Raw genomic sequence first — 27,590 nt, forward strand, 5'->3', positions numbered from 1 at the left:
CAGCGATAAAGGATTTTCCGTATTAATTTACGACTGTAGCTAAATATATTCCCAACTCGCAAAGCTCAAGGAACAAAGCAGAAGCACCGAGTACAATTATAGGAACGAGTTGGTTCCGGGCCACTGGCAACATCCGGAGCAATAAACGGAAATGCGGACATCCTGACTAACATATGTATGAGAAAATTACGTGCAATAATCTTAAAAGATAAATACAAGTTCCTCTTAATATCTTAAAAATATTTTATAATTTCTTTGCAATTCCTGTTTTTTTACAAGGTCTATTAACTATTTCTTCCAAAATTGTGTATTTTGGTTTGTTAAATTTGGGAGACTAAGTCTATCTAACTATCTAACTAACTAAACTAAACTAAATCTATCTAACATCTCGAATAAAGTTGAAAGGGTATATTTTTTAAGATTTGTGATTTTACAGGGATAGATCATCTGGGACGGATAACCGACGATAGAAATTTCAAACAGTTATCAGTGCACAAGCAAATAATTTTATCGGTTAATACTTAACAGACATAGTATAAAATTAATACTAAATGGACTTAAGAATGAATGAACTTAACTTTGAGAGATCTATTCCAGCTACCCAATAGACTGAGAAGGAGAAATTTAAAAGGCGATTTTCTAAATAGGTATCGAATAATGATATCCCTTAGCAGTAACTCCATACATGTATTCACAAGCTTTCTTCCACATAACATAAATACAATAATTAAGTATTACAAAAACTAATAACTTGGTTATAAGCAACTGAACTAATGATGCCTTATAGATAGATTATACACATATAATAATAAAGTATATATGCTACTTTTTTATGAACAGAAATTCACTTTCGAGTATCGGTCACTGAATAATGAAGTAATCGCAACCCTTGACCTGAAGCACACTAAGGCCAAATTCATACATCTATATCATCAACAAAGTTATCAGTAGAGCTGTTATAAAATACGGTATAATTGACGTCAATGCAGTTACGACCTAAACTACATTGTATGTAACGTCTAGTAATTACGATATTAAGAGTAAAATAAAATTAGTATATTATCATCAATGAAATTGTATTGTAAAAGCTTTTTGATATTGTATCGTAGAATTAAAAAAAAATCAATGATAATGCTTTTAGTTATGTAATATATCATCAATCAATGTACATATTATAAAAGTGCTTATAAAAGCGTTTATTCGAAAGTTATTTACATAAATACTGTATTAGGTCTTATCAAAATAAATAACTTCGTTTTTAAGTCTACATCCGTATCTGTAAATTATTTTTTAAAACTTTTATTTAGGGCGTGCCTTTTGAAAGTTATCCTAATATAAGTTTAATTATTCTCAAACTTAAATAGGCTATTTTATATTTTTTGTAAAGAGCCCGTGCGAAGCCGGGGCTGATACCTAGTTATATACATATATGATTCATAATGTTCATACATTTATATGCACATATTTTAATCATCATCATCATCAGCCTATCGGAGCCCACTGCTGAGCAAGGGCCTCTTCTCACATGAAGAAGGTTAGAGCATTAATCACCACGCTTGCTCAAGACGGTTTGGCGATTTTAATCTTATAATTCGAAATTATAAGACCAGGTTTCCTCACGATATTTTCCTTAACCGTCTGTTAGTGGTGTCTAAATACTCTTAGAAAGTACATATGACTCGGAAAAGGTAACATTGGTACTTGCCAGGTTTCGAACCCGCGCCCTCACGTATGAGAGGCGGGCCTTTAACCTTCAGGCCACCACGATCATATATTATATTTTTATACGTCAAAATAATTTCCCTAATCCGTCATACACACTCGTACCTTATCATTGTTCAATCCATCGTCTGAGCTGCGATAAGGCTATATTAAAACTGTTCAATATTATCATATAATTAATTAATTAGCGTGATTCATGGTGTTTTAATATTTTATTGATAAACATTCTAAGGACTTTTAATATAATATGTTATTAATGCATAAAGTGTACAACACGCTTAGTACCATTTTATAACTTCAACTTATAACTTTACAGTTTACCACAAGTCTGCATCTACCCACTACCTACGGAGCGCTTCCAGTTTTTCATTCACAAATCTTCGGACTTAATAGTGACAAGTAGGATGACCATGATACCTTATAGTAGGGATTTTGAATACGAACTGTAACGAGGTTTTTCGAGACGAAATTTTATGAATTAAACACGTCATATGATCATAAATATCCCGTCCGTATTTAATTTGGCGATGATTGCTCTAAGACCCTCTTTATTTTATTAAGAAGTTTACGTATAATATAAAAATATACAAAAAATAAAATAGTATCACATGCCCTAACTCATTTCGAAACTACGAAGCCGTGACAAAAACAGGTTAAAAAGTTACTTTATAACATTATTTTGGTGTGCAAATCATTATAACGGAATTCCTAATTGTTAAGCGGAAATAAAACTTACGGTATGGACAGTAAAGAAATGTTGGATTAACTCATAAAATAATATAAAATTGTTAAAGTTTGATGAAAGTATATTTATATTGGACAAGCACGAGCGGGACTTGTACATAACAATGTTGTAAATGGTCCCTACGTTAATTTAGGAGGAACCTAAACCTATACAGAAATTACATAATTATAGTTCCTGTTTGATAAGTTTTTGATAAAATTTATGTGACTAATGTAATATAATGTCATACATATAATCGGCTAACTGTTTTACTCAACGCAATTAAAAAAGTTCAAATGGGTAAAGTAATTAATTTGTTTGAAAGCCAGTCAGGTACCTCTGACTTATTTAAAATCTTCTTGATTAAGGTCTTGGTACAGATCCTACACCCACTCTTTCACTTACTACCTCACTCATTCGTTCACTCACTTGTCATGTTTGGATCGGTGTGGTTCCAGCTGTAGCGGGGTGGCGGGCGCAGAGCGAGGGGCCCCGCACCCGCCACCCGCCGCCCCAGTCGAGAAGTTCCCGGTGGACCTGTAATAGAGAAGATTAATTAAATAGGCGCATTTATCGACAACAAACATACACATAAAATTAGATAAGAAAACAAAAGAATCAAAGTAGGATAAACGATAATATATGTATTAAGATAATACTATTTCTAAATAATTTGATATAATTTTTTTTTTAGTACATCTGAAGTCAGTCAATGAAAAATACGAACCAACAGGAATCTGTATTGGGCTTTATATTATGAAAAAATATATAACTTTACTAGAGCTTTTATACTTTAATTGAAATCTTTACTTTAATTGAAATTATGAAATGTCATCTAATCTATTAATAGTCAATGATAATGGATATTAATTAAAATTACCATCTTTAAAGAGTTGCAAACAAATAAAATGTCTGATATGACAAATAGGGTCGCTTAATTCTTTAAAGTGAAGCTAAGTGGAAGAGAATATACTGAAATATGAAATTGTATGAGTTACATACAATTCATATGAGGGTAAATCAAAATGTTTTATTTTTTATGCGTAATTGAGAATACAAATAACATAGGTATAAAACGCAAATATTCTTCATTCCCTTTAAAACAGCATATATGTATAGCGTTGTATTATAACTTGTATAGGTACCTATATATTTTCCCAAACGATGATCGCCTCATATTAAATTTAGAACTTCAAGCACAATGTTTCAAGATGTTGAATACAGCTATGTGACTTTGATACATAAAACCCCCATTTTTACTTCATATCATCTCACAATATAACTGTGCAGTAACTTCCAGTTAATAGGTATACTATTATTTCCATTACCAGAAAAACGTGGCTACATATCGTTAAACCAAATACACCTTTCATTTGTATGGAGTCTTATCTTGACTCAAACTCTGTTGAATGACAAAACTAATTTCAGTATAAAACTTCATCCTTATTTTCACTACACAGTCAAAGCTCGTGACAATACTTTAACCTAATTTCTGGTAAATTATCTCGTCACCAAGATTGATCTCAACTTCGATATGCCAAAATGTAAGTATATAGCATAAGCGAAAAGGCATTATCGGACACACAAATCATTTGTGTAAAGAACTTAAAAAAACGATGAAGAAAAATTTTTCGAACTCATTTTTTTATATCATATTACTAATTTCAAGCCTCAATCCACCGAATAAATGTTAAAAGATATTCTTATACGCTATTCATAGAATTTAAATTATAGAATTAAAATTATCATTCGCCAAAATAAAATATTCGTTGATATTATATAAATAACATTTAAATTAAAAGAACTCAGAATTGCATACAACAACATGTGTAGATAATTAATTATAACTATTTACATAACATTTAGCTTCAGGTCTGCGTGTCTAAGGTAAGTGTGTCACGCACTAATTAACGAGAAAAATAAAAAGTTTTTAATGTTTTTATTTCTTAAATCCCTTCAATATGTTCTTATTTTAAACTTAATAGTCCATCACTGTTATATCCATTAGTAATTAATATACGACATGAAGGAGACTTGTTATCAAACAATAACTCGCTTTATGTGCTAACAACGTCTCAACACGTGATGAATTACGTTATTTAAGTTTATGTTTCAAATATTATGTAGTATTAGATTTTGCGTGCATTTCAGAATTCCATCCAGAGAGAAACGGATGTGTAAAATAAAATGTTATTATGAACAAGCCGCTGGATCATTTATCATTTGTGCCACGTGACTTAATACAAATGACTACTATAATGACAATTTCCTGACGGTAATTTTCTATGTAAATGATAACTGTTTTAGCCCAAGTATCTAGTGTCAGGTTGGAATGACTAGGTATATATTTTTTATCAAATATTTTTAATGTTTTCTTAAAAAATATATTTACATATCTGTCTATACGTCCATTCATCCATCAATACAACATTAGCTATAGTAATATCAGTCGAATTTTATAACTTATTTGTTGCTAACATTTAATGAAAAATTACCAAAAAAATATAATTGAATTTTAAAAAGATCAAAAAGAAAAATCAATGACTTAAAAACACCAGAGTCGAAACTCAATAAGGTTTGTTAAAAAAGATGAACACAAAAACCAATTTATTATCCTTAATAAGACATTATTAAATGTGTCATAATAATTAAAGCCGGAAAACATTAACATATTACAAAAAATATATATAATAAATTTAAATGAAACTAATATTTTTCGTATAAACTACGCGTGATTTATTTTTGTAAAAAAACTACATACTCCCACTATATACATTTTCACGCAGTAACGTACGCGTAGTTTATCCGAAAAATATTAGTTTCATTTAAATGAATAAAACTCGCGAAAATCTTAATCGTAATATAATAAATTTATTTGTTTCATTGCGAATTAAGAGCACTACTATGACTTGAAGCCAAGGCTGGTTTAAAGGACGTCATTTAACAGTTCACAGTTCCTAACCCACCAAATATTTATCAATTCTCGATATTCTAATGTCGTCATAAATTTCACTTATCATCAAATACCTCACTTTCTCAAATAAATTAACGGTTATAGTGAATATTATAATGAATAACTTTAAATTAGTCTGATTTTTTTATCGAATATTTTTTTCACTGTTTAAAATTATATTTCAATGTTTGATAAGACAGCACTATTAAAATCTTTGTTATTAGTTTATGTTACTGTCCCATTAACAGTTATCTGGCTGAAAATGTTTCCTTCCTTTAAAAAAAATATTTGATCTGTAATATTGAACCATTCAGCACACCAAGCTTTATAAAAAATCTTTATAATTGATATCTGACATTAATAAAAGTTTTGCCTCATGTATTAAAGATTATTATTGTAATATTATGACAGTTTTGCATTATTTTATTTGCTATTAAGTAATAACGATTGCATGTATAGTTGTAGTACAAACTACGTACATTCTGTAACGTGATTTCCGTTACGTTATTTGTTACGCCGACTTTTGAAAGAGCATTCCTTGTATGCTTTTAATATTGTTTTACCTTGAAGATGTACGAGGAGCGAGTGACAATAATGAAAACAATCAATGATATGGTAGAAGAAAATAACAATCGTAATAAAATCCGTGTAATAAGTAAGTTTTTCTGTTTCAGATTAGTCGTATAAGTTCAGACCGACAAACAATATTTATGAACATCGTCTCTCTGAAATTGATTTACCTTCACATTCTAAGCCCGGTAAAGCTGGTTGTTAAAGGAATGTTGGTCATAAAATAGACCCTAGTGATAAGTTTCTAAGTTAAATTTTTATTTGAACCACTAGCTAATTTTCGACTCGATCAGAAAAACCAAAACACTGTCTAAATAATAAGTGTACATTATACGTTTATGCTTAACGATCTACTCACTCTTAAATGTACTAACAATATGCAAATTTTCTATCTGCTACTCTTCAGACTGATTATTGTCAACTGACAGTAAATTTAAATGTCATTGTGGAGAAAGTGATTGTTTTAAAACATAAGTATGTTTACCGAAATTCTCAAATTATAGTTATTAGAGCTTGTTTATAAAAGTCGGTACGAATGTTGAATACGGGATACCAGTTCGGTCAAGGAAGTCATTCGAAGCGTACACAATGAGGTTGATGGGACTTTTACTGTTCATATTTTTGAACGTTCCAGTAAACGAAAATGTGGGTATATGTGCCGCGTTTGTATAAGCAATAAATTTAGTCTAATCTTATCTTGTTTATAGAAAATGCTGCCTATTTACTACGAAACAGAAGCCCCCGTCGTGGATAAAGATCCGGTGACAGCGAATATAAATGACTCACAAGAATCTAATGTCAAAACCATAGAAAGACCTTTCGATGAGGGAGACAGTAAGGAATATATGCCTAAATACGATAAAGGTACAATCCAAGAAGTTAAAAAGGTAAATCAATGTCAATATAAATTACGTATACTAAGGATTCTTATATGCATATTAATTTATTATTGATTTTATTTAGCCTTGCGCTATAGTTGTGCTATCTAATATTCAAAACCCGAGCATGCAGTCGCTGTTACGAAAGTACAGATACGATTCAAATGGTAACAAGACGAACACTTTATAATATAAACAGACTATCACCATACAAATTATGAAAAATACTTTATTCACAGGCATGCTTATACCTGGCAGCGTGAAATACTTCATTAAGTTACCTAAGGGATTGAATTCTCCATCGGTTCTCTTGCCTCTGAACGATAAAGCGTTTTCGCCACTGGGAGGTTTTGTAAGGTCTTTCCTTTGTTTATCCTCAATAACTACATATCTTTATTTCATTATGATAAAGAAAGAATGATTCAACTTGAAATTGTACCGACCTCTTTGTAAAATGCAATTGAAATAAGATTTTGTAAATGGTATTTAAGTATATTTTAATTCCGCAGATACTATAAGGAAGTTCCACCGATCCCACAAGCCTGGTAAATAACTTTATGATATTCATCACAAAGAGAAATTATGTTGATGTATAACCAGTATTAGTCAACTATATTTGCTGTAATCGCCGTCATATAGTATGTATTAAAGAATAATATTAATAAATATTGTTTATCCTACCTGAACTGATAAAATATAATTAAGCCAAATGTGAAACATAATCTTATCGAACCAATCGCTCAACTGGACGGTCGCCAAGAATCCTGAGAGAACACGTGAAGGAAGCCAAACAAAGCTGCACCTGATTGCACATGTCTCCCAAACAATAACACATCTGACCTAATCTAGGAATAAAAGTCAAATTTGTTTGCTTATACAGCAAAACTACATTTATAACTAAAACAATCTATATCCTACTAATATTATTAATGCAAAAGATTGGGAGAATGTATAGATGTTTGTTGCTCTTTCATGTAAAAACAACTGAACGATTTTTGTTACAACTTTCCGAATATAACTGAGATATGGATATGAACAAAGGGTATTAACTTATTCAGAGTTTACGTTTAGTTTCTTGAGGGAATCAAAAGACACTTGTATTTTGTATATGTGTCACATACTATAGATGGCGCTGCCAGATCGTTACAAAGTATATTTTGTTTAAATAGACATTATCTTATTTTTTAAGTCAATCCCGAAATCCACGTGGAAAATGTCGCTGACAGAAAAAAAAAACTATTTTGCTATGAGGAAATTTAGAAATTTTTTTTGCAAAAAAAAGTATTATAGAACCATATCAGAATAACATTATATACGTATTTCGCTCATTTGAAATATTTATGAGACCATTAAATTATGACACCAAAACTTTAGTCGTTAAAAATCAAATTAATAAAACGAAAGTAAATTCAGAAACTGGCTTCCGTACAATGTATATTAATTATAACTTTATATTTAACCTACACGTGTATTGACTTATCAATAATGTCGAAGTTTCTGCAGCCTTGACTCAGGGACTAATCAAATATTACAACACATGGCATTTTCCCATTCGGCGAACTTAATAGCGCAAAAATTATACATGATTACTGTTATTTCATAACTGTCCTGCAATTGTTTATCCCTCAGAACAGTTCAAAGCACTTTTAGCAAATATATATATTGAAATCAGTTTCTAACCCTAAAAACGTAATAAAGTAAAACGAACTAATCAATTGTTTTATCTATAATTTCGTCATCTTAATACGTTAGTGCTGTTATTGTTACTAGAACTATTAACATGCGAAAGACATGACGCAGACGTGGAAAAATCCTACGTCGAACAAAAAACTTATTGAGGACGAAGACCGTTCCCATTTCGAATTATTAAATGCTTAGTGTATACTGCCAATATAAGATAAGTAGAACTCCTTTAACAAACTTTAGTAGGATAAAGATTTTATCACTTTTTTGTGTCTATCCCGCGAAAATATAGCAGTAAAGACTTATGCTTCACTACTTATTAATTTAATAATAATTTTGCTTTATAAATACAAGTAGGTATTTAAGTAAGTGACAATGAAAAAGATAAACGTTTCAACCACACAGTTCAAGGCGAATGACGATTATAAATTTTAACAGTATGAGATAATAAATATAAAATGACAAATTATGATATATATGCATTTAAAATATTAAAAAAAAAAAACTTGAGTATGGTGCTTCAATGCGATTTCGCTTCCAAGTGATTTTAAAGCAATAAAGATTCGTATAAGCCATATAAATGTCTAAGCTCATTTATGTCGGGCTATCGACTTAAATGATTCCATGAACCAGATACCATTCGTTTATAAAACAATACCTATTTGTTCGAAACCCAAATAGAAACCTATTTCAATACAATTACTAACTGGTTAAACGATGATTTAATACGTATAGAATGAAATAAAACCAAACTCTTTACTGTATCAAATGTGGTGGGTACATCACCAATGTTGGCACAGAGCCAACTTCCAAACGCGCTCAGATCCTCTATAACGGGAAGCATACAAACAGACCAATTTAGGAAGGACAATTCAACTGAGAGCCACCACGAAATATACTTATGTTTTATTCAAAATTACTGAGTGTTTTTTATTGTGACATATTATATAACTTAGCATTTGTATCACAACGGTTAGAATCTATTATTAATACATTATGGCGATTAATAAAATATTTTTTCACATAATATATCTATAAACATGTTCAAATTAATTTTAGAAATTGCATCTTATGAAAACTATGAAATAATTTCAAGTAAAGTATTTTTTTAATAAAAAAGTCAATAGGTATAATTATTGACATGTTTACTTTATTGTAATGAATAAGGGACGCCATAAGAAAAAAATGCTAAGTATCATATGCAAGAAAACCTATTCTTTAACGTACTTCGCGATAACATCTGGCTTGTAATTGTTTCGGATAATCTAAGAAAAATTATAAAGCAACTTTTATCTGTTGACAAAAAACTCTTACTTTAGAATATGGACACCAAATCCCGCGTCAGGAATAACTTGATAATAACCAAATTGGCCGTTGTTATGACACTTGCTGTGAGTCTAACGCATTTAATGATATCATAATTGGATACTACTTAGGTGCACAAAATAACTTTAACCCAGCACTAACAGCTGTCATCATTAAATTAAAGTTGTGTAGCAGAACAGACATTTTCAAAAAAAAACCTTAGTAACAAGTAATCAGATTTAAATGTATTTATTTGTAGTTAAAAGTTGCTTTGTGAGAGTTAACTTTCCAAAAAAAAAAACGAAAGAATAAATAAGTTGCTATAATAATTAATGAAATTATGAGAAAGATGAAACCATGAATTTCTGAATAGATGAAATCTTGAGTCATTTTAATATGAAAATTTCGATTTCAAAAGACATGTGTTAAAAAAGCGGGATTTTGATGAAAAATTTTAGACATATTTTATCACTTCCTATGCTGCTCTGTTATATACAGCCAAAAAGGTTAATCCAGAAAAAAAAACTGGAGCACCGTAAAGCCGTAACCTTTACGCAAGAATCAACGATTATATAGAAAAAAATGCGAACCGTTGAAGTAACAATAATATATTGGCCTTAAGAACGTATCAGTTATTTCGGTAGCGCAGTTCAACGTAAACCAGGTCAGTAGCGTATGGTAGAAATCTATCATCGCTGCGTTTGCGACAGACTGACACGCAAGCATTTTTTGAAACATGATTCTCAGATGAAATACCAATTGCATTTATTAATTGCTTACTTCCAGCACTTTCTGTGAGCAACCAAAGCTTTGTATAACTTTACATATTTCCATAGAAGTAAATTATTATTAATTTATTACATTACATTTATTTGTTATTACTTATTAGGGTGGCTTCTTAGCTTATAAATTATTGCATACTAAGAAAACATTTGATTGTGTTCCAATGAATTTCTTTACATATTTATTATTCAAAAATTTGTTAAGACTTTTAGTTTGTTTTAGGGTTAGAAGGATTTAACATTTTTTATAGAGAGCTAACTTAGTTAACCACCCCTACCAGCCCAAAGGTGGTTGTAGTATGAATATAAGTCAATTAATAATTCTTTAAAAATCCATTTATGTGTTTCTAATTGGTGTAGTTTTGCTTTTTTTTTTAAAGATAACTCATATTTAAAAAACAAAGATTACGCTACAATAATTTTACTGATAAATATATTGTGCTGATAGATTATTTATGAATAAGCTGCCTTGGGATTTATCTGATATGACAATCCATAATAATATTTATAAACATAAAAATCCATGTTTTATATATATATACATATATATAGGACTTATCAGCATCTAGAGAAATTGTACCTAAAAGACAAAAGCCCACTTACACAGACTATTCAGTGGTTTAGAAAAGATGGATATTATTCGAGTGATTTATTTATCACGAAGCGAAACACCTGTCCTATCTTATCATTTTAAACAATGATTGGTCATAACACATCTGTTGCTAATCTTATAAAGAAATACTATATTTTCTATAAATATAACATCAAAATCTTAGTAAAATACTCATACTTTATATACTTCACTTATGCAATCAACCTCATTTAACCTCGGTAATTATTTAACTTGACCCTGAAGAGGTTTGCTACATGGCAAACAAGAATATAATGTCATAACATACAAAAATATATTTACTACAAGAAAAATTAAACATTTTGAAGTAGCATTATCCAAAAAAAAAAACAATTTGAAATAAAGAAGAAAGTTAGTGTAGTGTTGTTGACTTTTTTTTACTTTATATCAATTTATTTTCACTTTAAATAGATATAAAAGCAATTATATTATTGTTAAAATATTATTATATCAAATTTTTCACTGAGAGAATTTCAAAGGGCTAGAAGTATGAACAGTGAATTATAACACCTACAAAATAAAATAAACAAATGTGTGATATATTATTAAATCAATTATTTGCATAGATATCACACTCAAGCTAGTCTCGTCTTGCCTTTAAACACAAGTCACAATTAGTTAGCGATAATCATCAAGACAACTTATTGTTTTTTTATCCTTATATATTATGAAAATAATATGGAATTGTAAATGATATCATACAGCAATATAAAACAACTTTTATATGTCCTTTATTAGTTTATATATTTTTTATTTATTTTTAACGTCTAACTCATACATTCTTTCATTATATAAGTAGGTATGTGTTGCGTTATTTAGATATAAATAATTAATAATACATTAATTATTGATAATTCTTAAAATTATTTTTTAATGTTTTATGTTAGTAATTGGTTAATCCAACTTTACCATGTTTTTCGTATGGTCAACAGAGCCCTTGGAGCCTTTTTGCCGCTGACATCACTTATGACAGAAAATCTATCACTGAAGCTTCTCTTTACCTCTGGCAGAACTCTACTAATAGAATCTTTTGATTTTCCCACAACATTTCGATCTGACCTTCTCAATTCTACATCACTTTGTACCCAAACTTCTTTATTGGAATCTTTTATCATAGAATCACTCTTGTTTCTGTGTTTTTTCTTTAAATTCTTGTAATTAGAAACCTCAGTGCCATTGCATTCCTTCCCATTTTTAGTACATCCATTTTCACGATCACTATAACTTTGTACGAAACACAGCATAATATCGTCAGGATATGACTCCTTCATTTAGAAGGTCATACCCAGTTCAACATAGACAATTTGAAATAAGGTCACTTATTAGTTATGACAAAACTTTTAAGTTTTCGTGAATTCACCTTGACTTAATATGATCCTTAAATCACTTCACTTCACTTATAAATATTATTGAAGTTTCGTCACGTTTTGCTCTGCAATTAATAAGCTATACATTTAATAATAATAAAGTTTGATTTTATACAAGATAAAATAAACCAAGAGAAAAAAGAGATTAGTTTCAAAAACTAGTATTTGCTTTCATAAAATATTACTTTGAAACAATTTGACATAATTTTATCGTTCAGTAACCACAAGCGCGTGTAACTGTTATAACGTTCGAAAATGCTCGTTCAACTTCACACAGCTGTTGGCGGAGACTAAACTAACGTGTTAAGAGACGGCTAGCGCAATGCTCCCCCGCCCTTTTTTATTGGATTCAACGTAGACGGCAGACAAAGTAAGAACGACGAAAGGAAATGCGATTAATACGTGTTTTACATATTAATATAGCCACACACAGAATTTAACTAATATAAGTTTTGAGGCTATTTTAGAATTCAATATAATTTATATTAAACAGTTAGAATCCTATTGCCCTTCTTATAGTATTCGCATTTTTTTTTTTATAAAATTTAGGATCACATTTATTTTTCGTTATTTTCATCAGCGATTTTGGTGGACTAAAACGTAACTGATTTTTTTTTCAGTATCACTTACAAAACAGTAACAATCAATAAATATAATATTATTAAAAATATGTGTGCATTGTGCAGTGTGAATGCCTCACTGGGAACGAAAAAATATTATCCTGATATCGCGTGACATATTTAATCGATAATTATGGGAAGTACCTGCTGTAGTAGGATCTCCAGGGTTACGGGAACCAAAGCAAGGGAGTAACTAACGTACCTACCTATTATAGAACACCATATACGGTGCTTCTCATATTCACTGCTACAATATAACATAAAAACTGAACTGAAAGCTGAAAAACTCCTTATTGCAAATTTGTAATGTTTTTTATGTTGCTTTCCAAAATAGTTTTTTATTGCAGTAATTAGAGCAAGTTTCACGATAATATCATCATAGCGTATCATGTTTACCTGATGTAAGCTGCTATTTTTACATGGTTTTGATGAATTCATTATTTTATAAACAAGGTGTTAAAATGAAAATGTTTGTTTATAATATGAACCGGAGCAACAAAATGTTTTGGACAAAACTAAAGGCTCTAATATTAAGATTTAAGAACATAGAATTTCCATCATCGACGTCAAAACCAACATAAAAGTGTAATGCAAATCGACAAAACATTCAAGGGTTATCATTATAATTAAATATCAGGGAAAACTTTCTTCTTATATTGAATTATTATTTCTATCTTGTTGAATAATCTTAAAAAATGAGAAATTGGTTAACTTTACCATAATATAAATGAAAGTCGGGGAATTATTGATATATGTATAAGCTAAAATATCTACACTCTGGATAATATAAAAAAAATCAGAGTACTCTTGTTGACTTCTGTAGTAGTTTCGTATATAAAATGTACGATATACTTCCTATAGTCTGATTCAATTCTTGAAAGTTGGGACGGATGTTTACTATTGCGATGCGTAAAAATAATAGCTAATGACGTAAACGACGTCGACGCAATTTTTGAAGGCGTGGCGTGCTTTGGCATGTAACTATGTATTTAGTATTTGGCATTTGGCCTATAATTATATGACGGTAAGTTGACGCCGTCGCCCAAAGACTTCGAGCAATTTGCTTTTTCTCTAATATATATTCTTACGTCTGTTAAATTTCGTTAAAATCAAGAGAAGTTGAAAATTGAAGTTGCCTATAAGTGAACTAATTTTTAAATATTTAAAAAACATAATAGGAGTTGCAACATAATGGTTTTCTTAGACATTTGTATAATATTAAGATTTGTATTAACAAGAACTCAACTCGCATAAAGAATTCGTTACATTTTTTTGGTATTAAATGTTCTATTTAAATTTAAAAAAACAGTGTATTTTAATTATTTCTAAAACAAGTTCTTAAGACAGAAACATCTGATTGTTTTCTACATACCTAGACCAAGACATGAAAATTTTAAATTGAAATGTCTACCTTCTGTGTGGATCTTACGTAAACTTCGAAATGGAACAGCGTATTCAAAAGTGAGTCGTTTTACCAACGAGGTGTTTGTTTAATATCCCCATTTGTTGCTAGCTCGTTGGACCAATGAATAAACGCTTCACTGAATGCGGTCTTCATTTGTGGATCAAAGAATTATAAAAAATATTAGGCGTTTTTTTTTTAAGAAATTCATTTATAATATGTTATTTAAAATATACACTTAATGTAATTAATCAATTTATGGGACGGTTCGTTGAGAGTTTTATCACATCGCAGAGTAATATTTGTAAGCCTTATCTTTATTTACGATGGCATCGTTTTAAATTCAACACAACACATAAAAGCAGCTGTAACGTAATGTTTGATACATTAAATAAGTATTTCACTGTATATAATTATTATAGACACGGATGTCTGTAGCAAATTCGCATAGGTATAACCCATTGTTTAATCTACCTTCATACACACATTTTGCAAATAATGCAAACGAATATTTTCATGTTATGGAAGTAATTTTGCTTTTAAAATATTACCCGCATATTACACACAACCCTGTTTGTTGACATTTTTTATGCGTAATGAGTTATATTCTTCATTTGTCTAAACAAAGGAATTTACAAGACAACTGCGTCTTAACCTTTCTATTTATTTAATTATCGATACACTACACGATCTCAAAAAAGCAACAATTGAATTAATTTCACAAAATTAGGTAAGTTAAAACTGAAGGGACATTGTTTTATATTGATAGGTTCAGCTTGGTCATGGATTTTCGCATATTAGTTAGATAAAATTTAAATGTTTAAGTGTACCCATGACAAAAGAGTAAGTTGATGACTGTTTGATAAACAATAAGAAAGATGAAGCTGCATGTACTAATTGTTAATTTATATTTTTAATTATAAAGTGGGCCAACTAAAATTTTACTATATAACATACCTTTATGTGTATGAGATTAATAACGAGCACATAATCACTCTTATCACAAACATTTTACATCTGGCGAGTAATTGACATAGATTAAACTTTTCAGTGCTTTATAGCATTCCACTACGTAAATATAAATATCGACAGTTAACAAACCTGTGGCATTATAACAATATTTGTTTCCGTTTTTGTTTGAATTTAAAAAAAAAAGGTATTATTAAAATTTACAAATATTTAGATTTTTAAACAGATTAACACTTTTATGAGTAAAAAACTGGTAGTCAGCGTGAGCTATTTATCAGTTTACCTTACTAATTACTTGACCTTATCTGAATATTATATTTAAAGACCTAATATCATGTGAAATTTTATTACAAATGTCTCAAATTATGAATGCCAACTAAATTATATAGTTTTATTATTTTATATGACAAAGCAATTAGTAAACTAACAAAAAAAAACAACGAAATCTGTCAGATTTCAAAATATATACTGGTGATTTGTTATGACGTTTTTGTGATATAAACTAAAAAAAAAAGATATTTTTATGTAAAAAAATACAAGGATGCCTTACCCCCGTCGAATGGAGGTTTCGGGCGCCAGACTTGTTCGACTCTTTAACCATGCTTTACGTATAGTCGCAATCGGAAGACTATCGCGTCTCAGAGCCCAGGGGATTTTAAGACGGGATATCGAATTCATAACTTCCAATCTGTCCTTTTCCGCTTCCATATGTGATTTCCATTTCACCGCGAAAACCACAGCACTGATCGCGGAATTCCAATGGGAGTTTGACATTAAGATTCACTGACTTTAATTACAACAAAAGTTCGTTAGCAACGCTCGAAACGCGGTAAAACACTAACAGCCACTTAGATGTTATCTCATTTACAATTGTAAATAAAAGATACTGTTAATACAAAGCAAATTTTAGTTTTGCATATTATTTATGAATTTAAGAAAAATATTTACATAGTATTTTAATATGATATGCACTTTGGTAATTTTATCGGCATTATATAATGTTATATAAATTCTCTTGTAATTAATAGAAAAACAAAAGTATATAAGTAATATATTGTGAACAATGTTTTTTAATGCGTCAATATACCGACTACGGACAAGGTCAAACTATATATCTATAAACACTTAAAGTTTCTCGTTGCAAAAAAAACACTGATTAGGGATAAATGAGTTCTTGATAAATGATTTATAAATAAAACAATGGTCTCAGGAAGCTAAACTAGTGTTGCGCCCGGAGCGGTACGACTTCGGGGAGAAGTTCTTATGAATGTCTACTATATGATAAATTAATGAATGAATGTGTCATGACAGCTAGAGTAAAAACAGTGAAGCGCAGAGTCTCTGATGAGCAGAGAACCTAGCAACCTTCTTTTAGCATTCTGTTAAGAGTGCAAGGATAGCACGAAGTCTCTTTATTTATGGAATTATTGACGAGACAATAATTGAAACAGCTTTTCTTCTAGAGTTGGATTATTATATGGTTATATATTACAGGAGGTATATTTAACGAGACAAAAATTTTAATCCATCCTAAAAAAGAAGAAAAACCTTTGAAGAATTTTTTTTCAATAGAATTTGCATACAAAACAACGCCGCTATAACAAATGTCAAGTTGAAGAGATTGCAACAGGACCTGATTTGATTTTTGCTTGCAAACCAGTGTTTGTGAAGCAGTTATAATGGCTCTCTGGGAAAACGGTACTTACATGAAAATTGTCAAATAATGTTGCAAATTGCCGCAAGCAAACTATATGAATGCAATAGTAAACCACTGTAGAAATTGGTCTGAATTTTAGCAGTCAACCTGATGGCTTCCCTTGGGGTAGATGCACACTTTCTCGCGAAAGAGTGTAAGGGACTTATAGTGACAATTTTGTGTATACATAGATTTTTATTTTGATACTATGAAACAGAAATTGTATATATACCTGAATTCAATCAGAATATAATATATATAGTTTAATGTCGTAAACTTCGAAGATTGTGAGTTGCTTTTTATTTGATAACTTTGTGACAGAATTCTTAATAATCGCATTAATTCAAACTCCCAACAAAATTTTTATTTAGAATGGTTTACAATTAAATGTTATAACGGACTAAGAGTAATGTTTCATTTCATGTTTTGACTCTTACGAAATTGATTTCAGTTTAAAATGTTACTGGACATTCTCCATATAAACCGAACTAACATTTTACAAATAAAATTGTCGACAACCTCACATAAATACATAACATTATAGGAATAAATCTTAATTGTAGGTATAAAATATTCTATACAAAAACTTAATTTGTAGAGTCGTTTATAAGCAAAAATAAAATCGGTACTTTGAATACTTGTACAGAAAAACTTGATGGTTTGATTAAAAAAAAATGCTACATGCAACATGATATTAATAAGTTAATCTTTTTTCCGTACATGCAGCGTTTGGATCTTCATGAGTTATACCTAAGTAAGTTAAATCTTGTATAACAATCATTTGTGTACGTTTTTTTTATAGTTTTCTTGTTCCTTATCTATTACAAGACTTTAAAAACACATATCTCGCTGCGTTAAAGGAAATAGCACTATGCGGGTTTTTTAATTAACCCAATAACACTTATTCCAGGAAACGTGTCTCATACTTACTTAAAATATTGAAATTTTTTATATGGTGGTTTTTGGCTTAAAAAGGGATTGTGTAACAGCAAATTGACTTCATAAACTCGACTCTCATTTTGAGCTGGACCGCATAACTGTTTGGTTTCCATTGTATTTTTTTACAAATTACTTACTCACTTACTTACGATAAGAAAATGTAAGGCTAAATCACTTCATAAATAATAAAAAGAATTGCTTAGATATAACTGTCTTGTTTTGAAGTATTCCACGTTTTTAAATTTGATACAATGGCGCGCGAACAATAAATGCAAAACAATCCATTATATACACAGCTTTTAAAACCCTTTAAACTTGAGCGTAGAACGATTTTATAACGACTGCAAGCAAGGTTATTTCTTGGAAATAAGAGCTAACATTTACAAGTAAGTCTACATATGCATGCTAAGCTATGTTCGACATATTATTATCTAATAGTTTACTGATTTGAGAGTATGGTTTCCTGTCAGTTTAATTCCATTTTTATATAAAATATAAAATAAGTTTTTATTACAAATACGAGTATGTAAAACCTTTTTCTGATAAGTGATTTTTTTTTTTCTTTTAACTTCTGTTTTCAAAACAAATTGGCATTTTGGCATGATACTTTTTTTTATATGCCATGGCATCATTCACACTGGAATCGTGGAATATTGAGCCAATGTCATCATTATACCAAAAAAAATATCTAAAATCAAACGTCGAATATTACCTTACAAACTTAATTAACAGAAAGATTTTTGAAAATTTGATAAGTTAAATGTAAAAAATATGGTAACATAATCAGATAATCAGGCACTATTAGGTATTTGTCCCTTAAAATAAAGTACGATTATTAAATCAATTACTTACAGTGTAATTGAAGTACCTCTGAACTACCTTTAGATTTTATTGCAGCTGACAGAAGCAGTTCTTGATTTTTTGCCAGATATTTAGTGCAGTATTTTTGAAGAGCTTGTCAGATCGGCTGTATACAAGTATTAAAGTACTGGTATTCTATTATTCTAATCAGTGCTATTTAAATTAATAATAATTGTAAGAAAATTATCGTTAATATCTTTACGACGAGTGAATCGCCTGGTAAGAATGTATCAGCCTTTATTATCCATACATATTTTCCCAAGTTAACAAACCCTAATTTAAATTTCGCTTTGTATGAATAGCTACTATGGTTAAATGAGAGAATAATCGAAGGGCCAATGTAAGATTTCATATAGAATTTATCTTAAAATATAGTTTCAGAGCAACACACATTGCTTGGTCGCCATATAATCTTATTGTCGCTTAAACCGGTGGTTAGATAAGTAATCCTCAAGTACAAAGTGAACCAGTGTTATGTATTTACAGGGCTTCAATGATCTAGTTATTGTATAAGTGTGTGACAGCTGACTTTGACCTAAATTTAACTTATTAAGGCGTGGGAGTTATAAAGTTGAGCGATTTCTATCAATGGAGGAAAATTAATAAAGGAAATGTTTAATAAAATCGAGTAGAGAGGTAGATAATTGCATTAGGAGTGTTCTGATCAATTTAATTAAATTAAAACCATCTATAGAGGTTATAGATGATTTTAATTTAATTAAAAAAGACGGCGTTACAATCTATATAATCTTAATCATTTGTGTTTTGATGATACAACCTTAATTTTTAAATAAAATTCGATATAAGGAGTTATTCATTTTTATAATCCCTGTAAATTCTCCATAACATTCAATCTAAAATACCTTTACAGTTTACGTTACCAACAACCTTTGCATAATGACATATAAAACATGTTTAAACAATTTTAATTAAAGAATTTCGTTAACCCAAAGTCTTTACCTAAACACGATAGTGTTCATGCCGCGACGGGTTTCGACAAGTTTTTTATAGCGTCTATCTCTCAAATTAACATGCGATTATTTTAACGTAACGTAAGCCACGTAAGTACCGATTTTTACGAATTTTACTGCGTTTAATTGTTACCTCATGGAAAATTTTGTTTTGTTAACGACCAAATTGTTTTCAAATACTTATATGATACATACATCAAAATAAACGTTCTGTTATTTGTTGGTAGAAGTACTTCGCTTCAACAACATGAATAGATACATAATGATGAATTGAATAAAGTATTTTTTTTTTTATCTCTTTATAACCAATTTCAGACTTACTTGATCTAAATTTTAAAGGAATAATCGAATGTTACGTTTATATGCATTATATCGATGTTGGATTATAAAAATAAATGACAATCTTATTCAAAGCTTTCCTGTAACTGTTAAAATTCCGTATTAAAACGAATTGCACCTACAGTGCCATAGTTATAAAAGCTTTATTTGAATGAGATATTTATGAAAACAGAATAAATAAATCTTATATCTCACCAAATAGTATTAAACGAAAATGTAACAGTAAGTATTAAGGTCGTGGATACACACGTCTGAAACGGACTTGAACTGTAATCATAGAAATATCTTGACCAGCTACCACAGTCCTCTGTGTTCGCTAACAAACCAACAGCTTGTAATTATATCACCACAGATATATTAGTCAATAACTAATTAAACATATGTATGTTTGTATTCCACTTACTGTCCCAGATGTGTTGGTGTGGGCACACGCAGGTGACGACGTCTTTCGGCGTCACTGCCGTCGCTGGCGTCCTCAACTACACCACTCGACCCACCCGCCGACCTGACATATATCATATCATTATCGTTATCATATTATTATACATTGAATACTCATGCGCTCGTGGAAGTGACTTTTTATACAGAGCAAAGCATTTTTTATATCTTTGTTTTTATTAAGCTTGTAATTTCTCCGACAGCTTGACTCATTTTACTACTGTCTCAGAGAGTCTCATTATATAAGAGATAAAAATAGACTTGGGAAACCTCTTGAAGGTATTATTATGTAACACCTGCACCTCTAAGACGTGTCGGGATCTAGTAAATTCACTTACAGTATTATTATAAGGGTTTATATTACAATATTATTTTTATTTGCCTATTTTCTCTTATTTATTTTGAAATCTGATCTATCTACACAGTTGTCTGATATTTGGTGTTAAATTTGGAGTTGCCGTAAATAAAAACACAGAAAATATACCAATATCGAAAGGAAGCCTTCTTGTCTTTCATAAGTCGCACCAATATATTGTATAAGTATTTATGCTCCATAATCGTAGAGAAAGACAATGCAAACTTGGGTTAAATGTTATCCAAAATGACACTTCAACTCTTAAGCTAGCACTGAATTATTCGGAAAAAAATAATGTGTGTTATACACATCAGGTATGTAGTAATTTTTTACTTTGCCTTACTCACCAGCTACGTCTGCAATTATATAATGAGAAAATTTGGTTTATCAATTTTACATTGTACCTTTATATAGCTCACCTTATTACATCAAATAATATAAAAGCATATTTCTTTATTTCCTACACGGAGGTTGTACGGAATATGATGCGAAGTATAGTTAATATCTTGTAACATTTTCGTATATAAACAAAACTGACATATATATATATACAGTTTCATATACTGATATATATATATATATATATATACTTTTCAAAAATCTAAGGTGCGTATTTATACTACTACATACTAAGACCTTTGTTGCCTTCAATTAAAATGTTTAAATTGGTGTTGTTTTACTCTCAGTTGATGTTTCGTGAGATTTTTACCTGCTATACATTTTCGTAACTGTCTTTATTCACATAGGTTATATAATTGCTATTAAAAATATATCTTTCAGTTTTTATATTACGAGACTTGCACAATCTTAGTAACGTAAGATCGATTTTAGATTTTTTTTTCGTACCAGCATGGCATGGCATCATTAATTTGTGTATTATATTTATATTCAAAAGTTTACTTAGTGATTATTGTTTCTTAAGTAAGAAACACGTTGTTCGTTTATCATACAAAATATATGAAAACAAATTTAAGATAATAATTCAATAATATTAAATTCATTATAATTATTCATTACAACTTTATATAAAAAGAAATAACTTAAAATATTTGGCGAAAAAGTACATTAAGTTTTATTAAAATAAGATATAAAATATATTTAACAATATAATTAATTTAATCTGAAAATGTAAGGAAAGTGCAAAAAAACATCCGAGTTGTTATACATATTTATGAACAAGCATACCTATGTATAGATTCTGAAACATTTGCATACTCCGGAGGCGAGAATTATTTGAGCGTGAGCCATAGTTGAGACAAAATCAATAAGTTCATGAAAATCTTGAAGATAAATCAGTAAAGATGTTAAAGTATTTTTATATATCATAACGGAGCGTATATAAATTTTATATACATCATGCACATGCAATCCAATACCTTGGCATTATAAGCTCTCAAAAAGCTGCAAGCGGGAGCTAATGGTCGGAACCTAGATGAACTACCAACTCGAACGCCATGCCCATCACCTAGAAATAAGGCTCTGCTCTTATGCCCTATTATGGGTTAAATGTAGTATTAGTTCTACGGAACCAACGAAAGCTTAACAATTGACGTAAAAAACCTTAACATCTTAAAAGTATTTTGATATCAAAACATGATAAACTTTCGTGGTATATAATGCAATATTGATGAATTTTCGGAATACAATTACTTCTATATGTATATATGTATGTATATTATAGTTTTTCTTCCTCTTTAGTATACTTAAATAAATTAAAAACAGCACTTACCGAAATATTCTCTTCAGGCGACTAATGACTTGGTATTTTATGTACAACTTAGTCACGAAATACTTTTATTTATATAATAAAAATATACAGCACAAAATTCGTAACACCATATCACAAACTTAAGGGTTAAAACGTGAAGACACTGAGTTCAAATACAGGTTGCCCTTACACAGATTATTCTGCGATGTTGCTGTTTTTTAATGCCGCAAATAGAACCTCTGCTGTGAAAATACTGTTACATTATTAAGATGACTTACAATTTCATTGGATTATATGAAATTGAATTTAAATTTGATTATCAATTCAATGAGGTTTTATGCGTTTTTTCGGTACAATAGATGTTTATTGTTTTAAATTCTACATTGGTATTATTGTTTAATATATTATTTACAAATACCATATGAAAGAATGCACCAAAAGTTTACTTTTTGCTTCAACACTGCCTTCATTGTAAGAAGACATAAGTCGTTTTGAAGGAATATTTGTTTTTTTCTATCCCAAGAATTTTACAGTTCGAAAAATTATAATAATTAGTACATGATAGGAAACAAATTGTCATTATGTATTGTATTTATACAATGCCATGTGAGACCACAAAAAAATAAGAGATGTTACTTTTAATAAAACAAACATGTTATCATAATAACCCTTTACCTTAAGAAATATACGTAATGAATTTTACCCAAACTAAATTAATCACTTCAGTACACATACGAGATATAATATAATCGCAGTTCAAACTCTCATATCACTATTAAAAGTCCCGAAGTTCTGATATAGAGCATATCATTCACATTTGATATGATTTTTATATAAATTCGTTTATTTTCTGTCCACAATAACCATCACTTCTGTACTGTACCGATCCTAACAAGTCGAAGAACTGTCATCTGGGCTAGAGATTCAAGTTACTGAAAAATGATGCTTGTACTATAAGAAATAAAGGATATTTTTGCTTCAATTGTTTTTGGTCTATTAGAAACATGCGCAGTGGTGCATTGCACATAATATTGATTGCAATCATATGTACGATAGGAAAAATGGCGGCAATTTTCATAAGAAGTTTAAAAAAACAAAATTCTCAATATTGACTAAGGCAAAGTCATTGTGGATGATTTTATTTATTCAATATTACTTTAACCAAAACTGAAGAGCCCTGTTATTTTATAAGCAAGCTTTAAAGAAAAATTGTATGTAAAAAAAATACTTCAATGAGGTATAACTTTCTAAGTTTAAAACTAAAAAGTAAATATCTTCATGAATAGTTTTGTTTTAGTTTTATCGCATATATTTTTAATATTTTTCAAATTCATTTAATTGGAACACTTTCGTTATCTGTTCTTAAAAGCTGCATTGAAGACATTTTAGACAAGTCAAGGCATATAAAGAAAAAACATTGAAAATGGTGATTTAGATAACAGTAAATTTTACTGAAAACGGCTTTAATATTTACAAATAAGAATTTATGTTCTATTAAACATACAAAATATATTAAGTATACAGATTATGAAACGTAAAGAGTTAAAAATCATTTTTGTATTGATTACACTAGTTTACAGTACATCTGTTGCCAAAGAAATTTTAATTGTTGTTGATTAGATATGCTATGCCATTTCCAAAAATATAATTAGAATATTTTTATCAGCTCTAGTTTTTCAGTTTCAGCTATATAAGAATAAATAGAAAAAAAAACGTATTTACTAAGAAAAACTACAAAAAAAAACATATTTAATCGTTAACTTCTAGAAAATGACGTTTTAAAGATCTTCTCTGATGTGTAGACTTTGGAAAATGACGTATCAAGGACCAGCAATAGTCAGACACCATATTCGTATCCCAGAAACCATGATAGCGCTCTTCCATGATGCGTAAGTCTTGATGCATACGCTCCCCCTCCTCTTCACTCATATCCCCTAAATTTTCCGGAAACTGATCCAAGTGACTATGTAGGAAGTTGAGTTTTATACTCATATTGCACCCCATATTTTTTAATTGTAAGAGAAGGTCTTCTACAAGGTCAATGTAATTTTTTATTTCCGAGGAAATTCTGCATCACACTGACGAATGCTGTCAAAGCCTTGAGTTGTAAATCTGTCATATACTTTTTAAATTCAGTGTCTTTTATAAGTTTTCTAATTTGGGGGCCATCAAAAATACTGGTTTTAATTTTTCCCATTGTGACTTGAGGAAATATTTGGCAAATGTAAGAAAAGCACTTGCCGTCTTTGGGTAGTGATTTAATAAATTGTTTCATGATGCCCAGTTTTATATGTAATGGTGGTAGGATGATTTTGTCACCAGCTACTAATGAATTGTGGACTATATTTTGCTTTCCAGGCTCCATCGTTTCCTTCAATTTTTATTAACAAGTTTTTGATGTCTGAACAAAAGGTAATACCGTCTTCTTCGGAAAAATAACATCGTAATTCTTTCTCTATTTCACGATAAAAACTTATTTTAGTACCCGAGGAAAGCAATTTTTTTTTCTTTGAGCCTTGATGCTAGCCATTCTAAAGCTTGTTTAGAAAGATTTAAATCTCTAACAAGATCATCTAACTCATTTTGAGTAACGCATTATGACTCTTTGAACATACCTTCAAAATCAGCATCATTTTGTGATGTCGTTCAATGTCTTGTTCTAAGGGTTCTGATACCTTTGTAGGCACTGAAGAGCTAGGCAATCGCTTCGGCACTGGACGTTGAACACAACTAGTACTGGGGTACAGCCATTTAGCCCGATTTTTAGTGTTTAAACCGTTTACATTCACGCTACAAAAATAAGAGTCTTCGAGATGATTTTGTGGTTCTCGCCAAATAGTCGGTGTTGCAAATTTAAAGGTACTTCTTTTACCACTTTTCAATAATCTTAAATATTCAACACACGATTTACAAACACAATTAGGCGCCCAAGACTTCTCATTTTTATCCAAAGGCATCCCAAAATACTCAAAATAGGTATTTTTCACCAACTGTGATATAACTTTTCTACAATAGTTAAAGGCATATTCTCCGCAAATGTAACAAAAATGATGTGGATTATTCAAACAACATCTCCTTGAACTGCTCATGTTGAAAAAACTTTAGATATTTATCTCAAAACACTAAAATACGAATGTTACCAATTAATTTATAAGCTTAAATGACAAAACCAAAAACAAAATAACTATAGCTGCTGAAAAAATTTTGAGGGTAGATTTGACATAAACAAATCATCATTTAACATTATTAACCATAAAAATCGTGGCAACAAACAAAAACTTAAATTTTGTAAACTAGTGTTATTTTTACTTTATTAGAAGGATTATTAATATTAAAATTAATTCTTAACAAATAATCAAAAAAGTAACGAAACATTTCTTTTCTACTAAGCATTTGACAGTTCTTAAAAGCTATAGGTACTTCTAAATATTAACTAACTAGGAACAAAATGACAATGAACTAACAGACACAAACTTCTATAAAAAGGTCCCATAGAATGCAAAAAGATAAATAACTTTTTTGCCTCAATTTCTATGATGATTTTCGATAGTAGAAAATAGATGTGCTTTTCATTTCCTTGTGTTTTATTGGGCTTAAGGTATAAAGTATAAATAATAAAAAAAATACACAATCGATATTAAGATAACACAACCATCTACTTTTTTACCAGGATTGTGCCAATGATGAAATATTTTTTTGTTACAATTACATGCTATTATTATAATTTGTAGCTTCAAGAGACCAGACTTGATTGTCATTTTACAAGGCCTTTTCAAATACCTAAGCCAACTGGCTTGGGGCCTTCGTCCCGATAATGGTTTATTATGTGACGAGGTCACGAAGATATACAAAATATTAATTAATATTACAAAGATATCTTTTTATTTTAAAAGTTGGATGAGAACAGAAATAAAATGTGAAATTAAATCATTTTTGGTTCTTAATAACTTAGCCAAAAACTCAAAAAACGACAGTGAAAACTTCAGGCAAATAAAGTTACAATGACCTATTAGCCCTTTTAAAACATATGGTCAAATAGCGGACGACAACAATACATCAGCGTCGTTATCATTGAGTGTTTTAGTTTCGGTGTCAAATCGCTATAATTATGTGGAGAGCTCAATTAAATCTATATTAAAACCATAACGCCAGAATGAACACATCATGTACCTATGTATATTTGGAAAAAAAAATGATCAGGAAAAAGTAGTAGCAGCTGAGATCGTAAATGACCCACTGTCTTAATCTGATGGAATGGAAATGGAAATGAAAGTACATGCATGTAGGTATGTTGTTAAATGCAAGCAATTGAGAGTTTGTTTTAAAAGACGAATACCAATCCACATGTACATTTTGCTATGATGTATGGTCTAAATTTATACTTGTTTCTATGGTTTCTACTTTCAGTCTAAAATATCTCGATAATGCTTATTCCTGCCTATATTTACAACAAGCATCGTAATTATATCTATACATGTACATACATATATACAATATTTATGGCAAAAAAATATTTTCGCTGTTATTCTTTTAGAATATAAGATTTCAGAAAACCGATTTCAGATTTAAGATGGGAAAAGACATAAGCTAATAAATGATTTAAATAAAATAAAACTGACATATCAGCTTACTGACTAATATTCCTAAGGGACTCCGGACTGTTAAGATATGATTGGA

At 29.8% G+C, this 27,590-nt stretch overlaps 2 protein-coding genes across 8 annotated transcripts in view; one reads left to right on the top strand and one right to left on the bottom strand.

Moving 5' to 3' along the window:
• Positions 1 to 27,590, bottom strand: part of LOC116767897 (GRAM domain-containing protein 2A-like) — a 42,881-nt gene that overhangs the window by 11,787 nt on the left and 3,504 nt on the right. For 4 of the 7 annotated variants that reach the window (XM_032658421.2, XM_061523595.1, XM_061523593.1 and 1 more), the window contains exons 4-5: positions 20,816 to 20,917; positions 2,876 to 2,983 (exon numbers count right to left, since the gene is read on the bottom strand). In XM_032658421.2, the coding sequence (XP_032514312.1) occupies positions 2,876 to 2,983; positions 20,816 to 20,917 (210 nt within the window). Of the gene's footprint in view, positions 1 to 2,875; positions 2,984 to 12,157; positions 12,932 to 16,156; positions 16,398 to 20,815; positions 20,918 to 27,590 lie in introns of those variants that run through there. The other 3 variants (XM_032658423.2, XM_032658422.2, XM_061523594.1) reach the window with 3 other exon arrangements.
• Positions 6,453 to 7,926, top strand: LOC116767899 (uncharacterized). The gene is made up of 5 exons (XM_032658424.2): positions 6,453 to 6,614; positions 6,677 to 6,856; positions 6,933 to 7,014; positions 7,087 to 7,204; positions 7,357 to 7,926. Exons 1-5 carry the CDS (start codon positions 6,558 to 6,560, stop codon positions 7,394 to 7,396), a joined length of 477 nt encoding a protein of 158 aa, XP_032514315.1. The 5' UTR covers positions 6,453 to 6,557; the 3' UTR covers positions 7,397 to 7,926.

The sequence above is a fragment of the Danaus plexippus genome, chromosome 19 (assembly GCF_018135715.1).
Source record: "Danaus plexippus chromosome 19, MEX_DaPlex, whole genome shotgun sequence".
Classification (NCBI taxonomy): Eukaryota; Metazoa; Arthropoda; class Insecta; order Lepidoptera; family Nymphalidae; genus Danaus; species Danaus plexippus.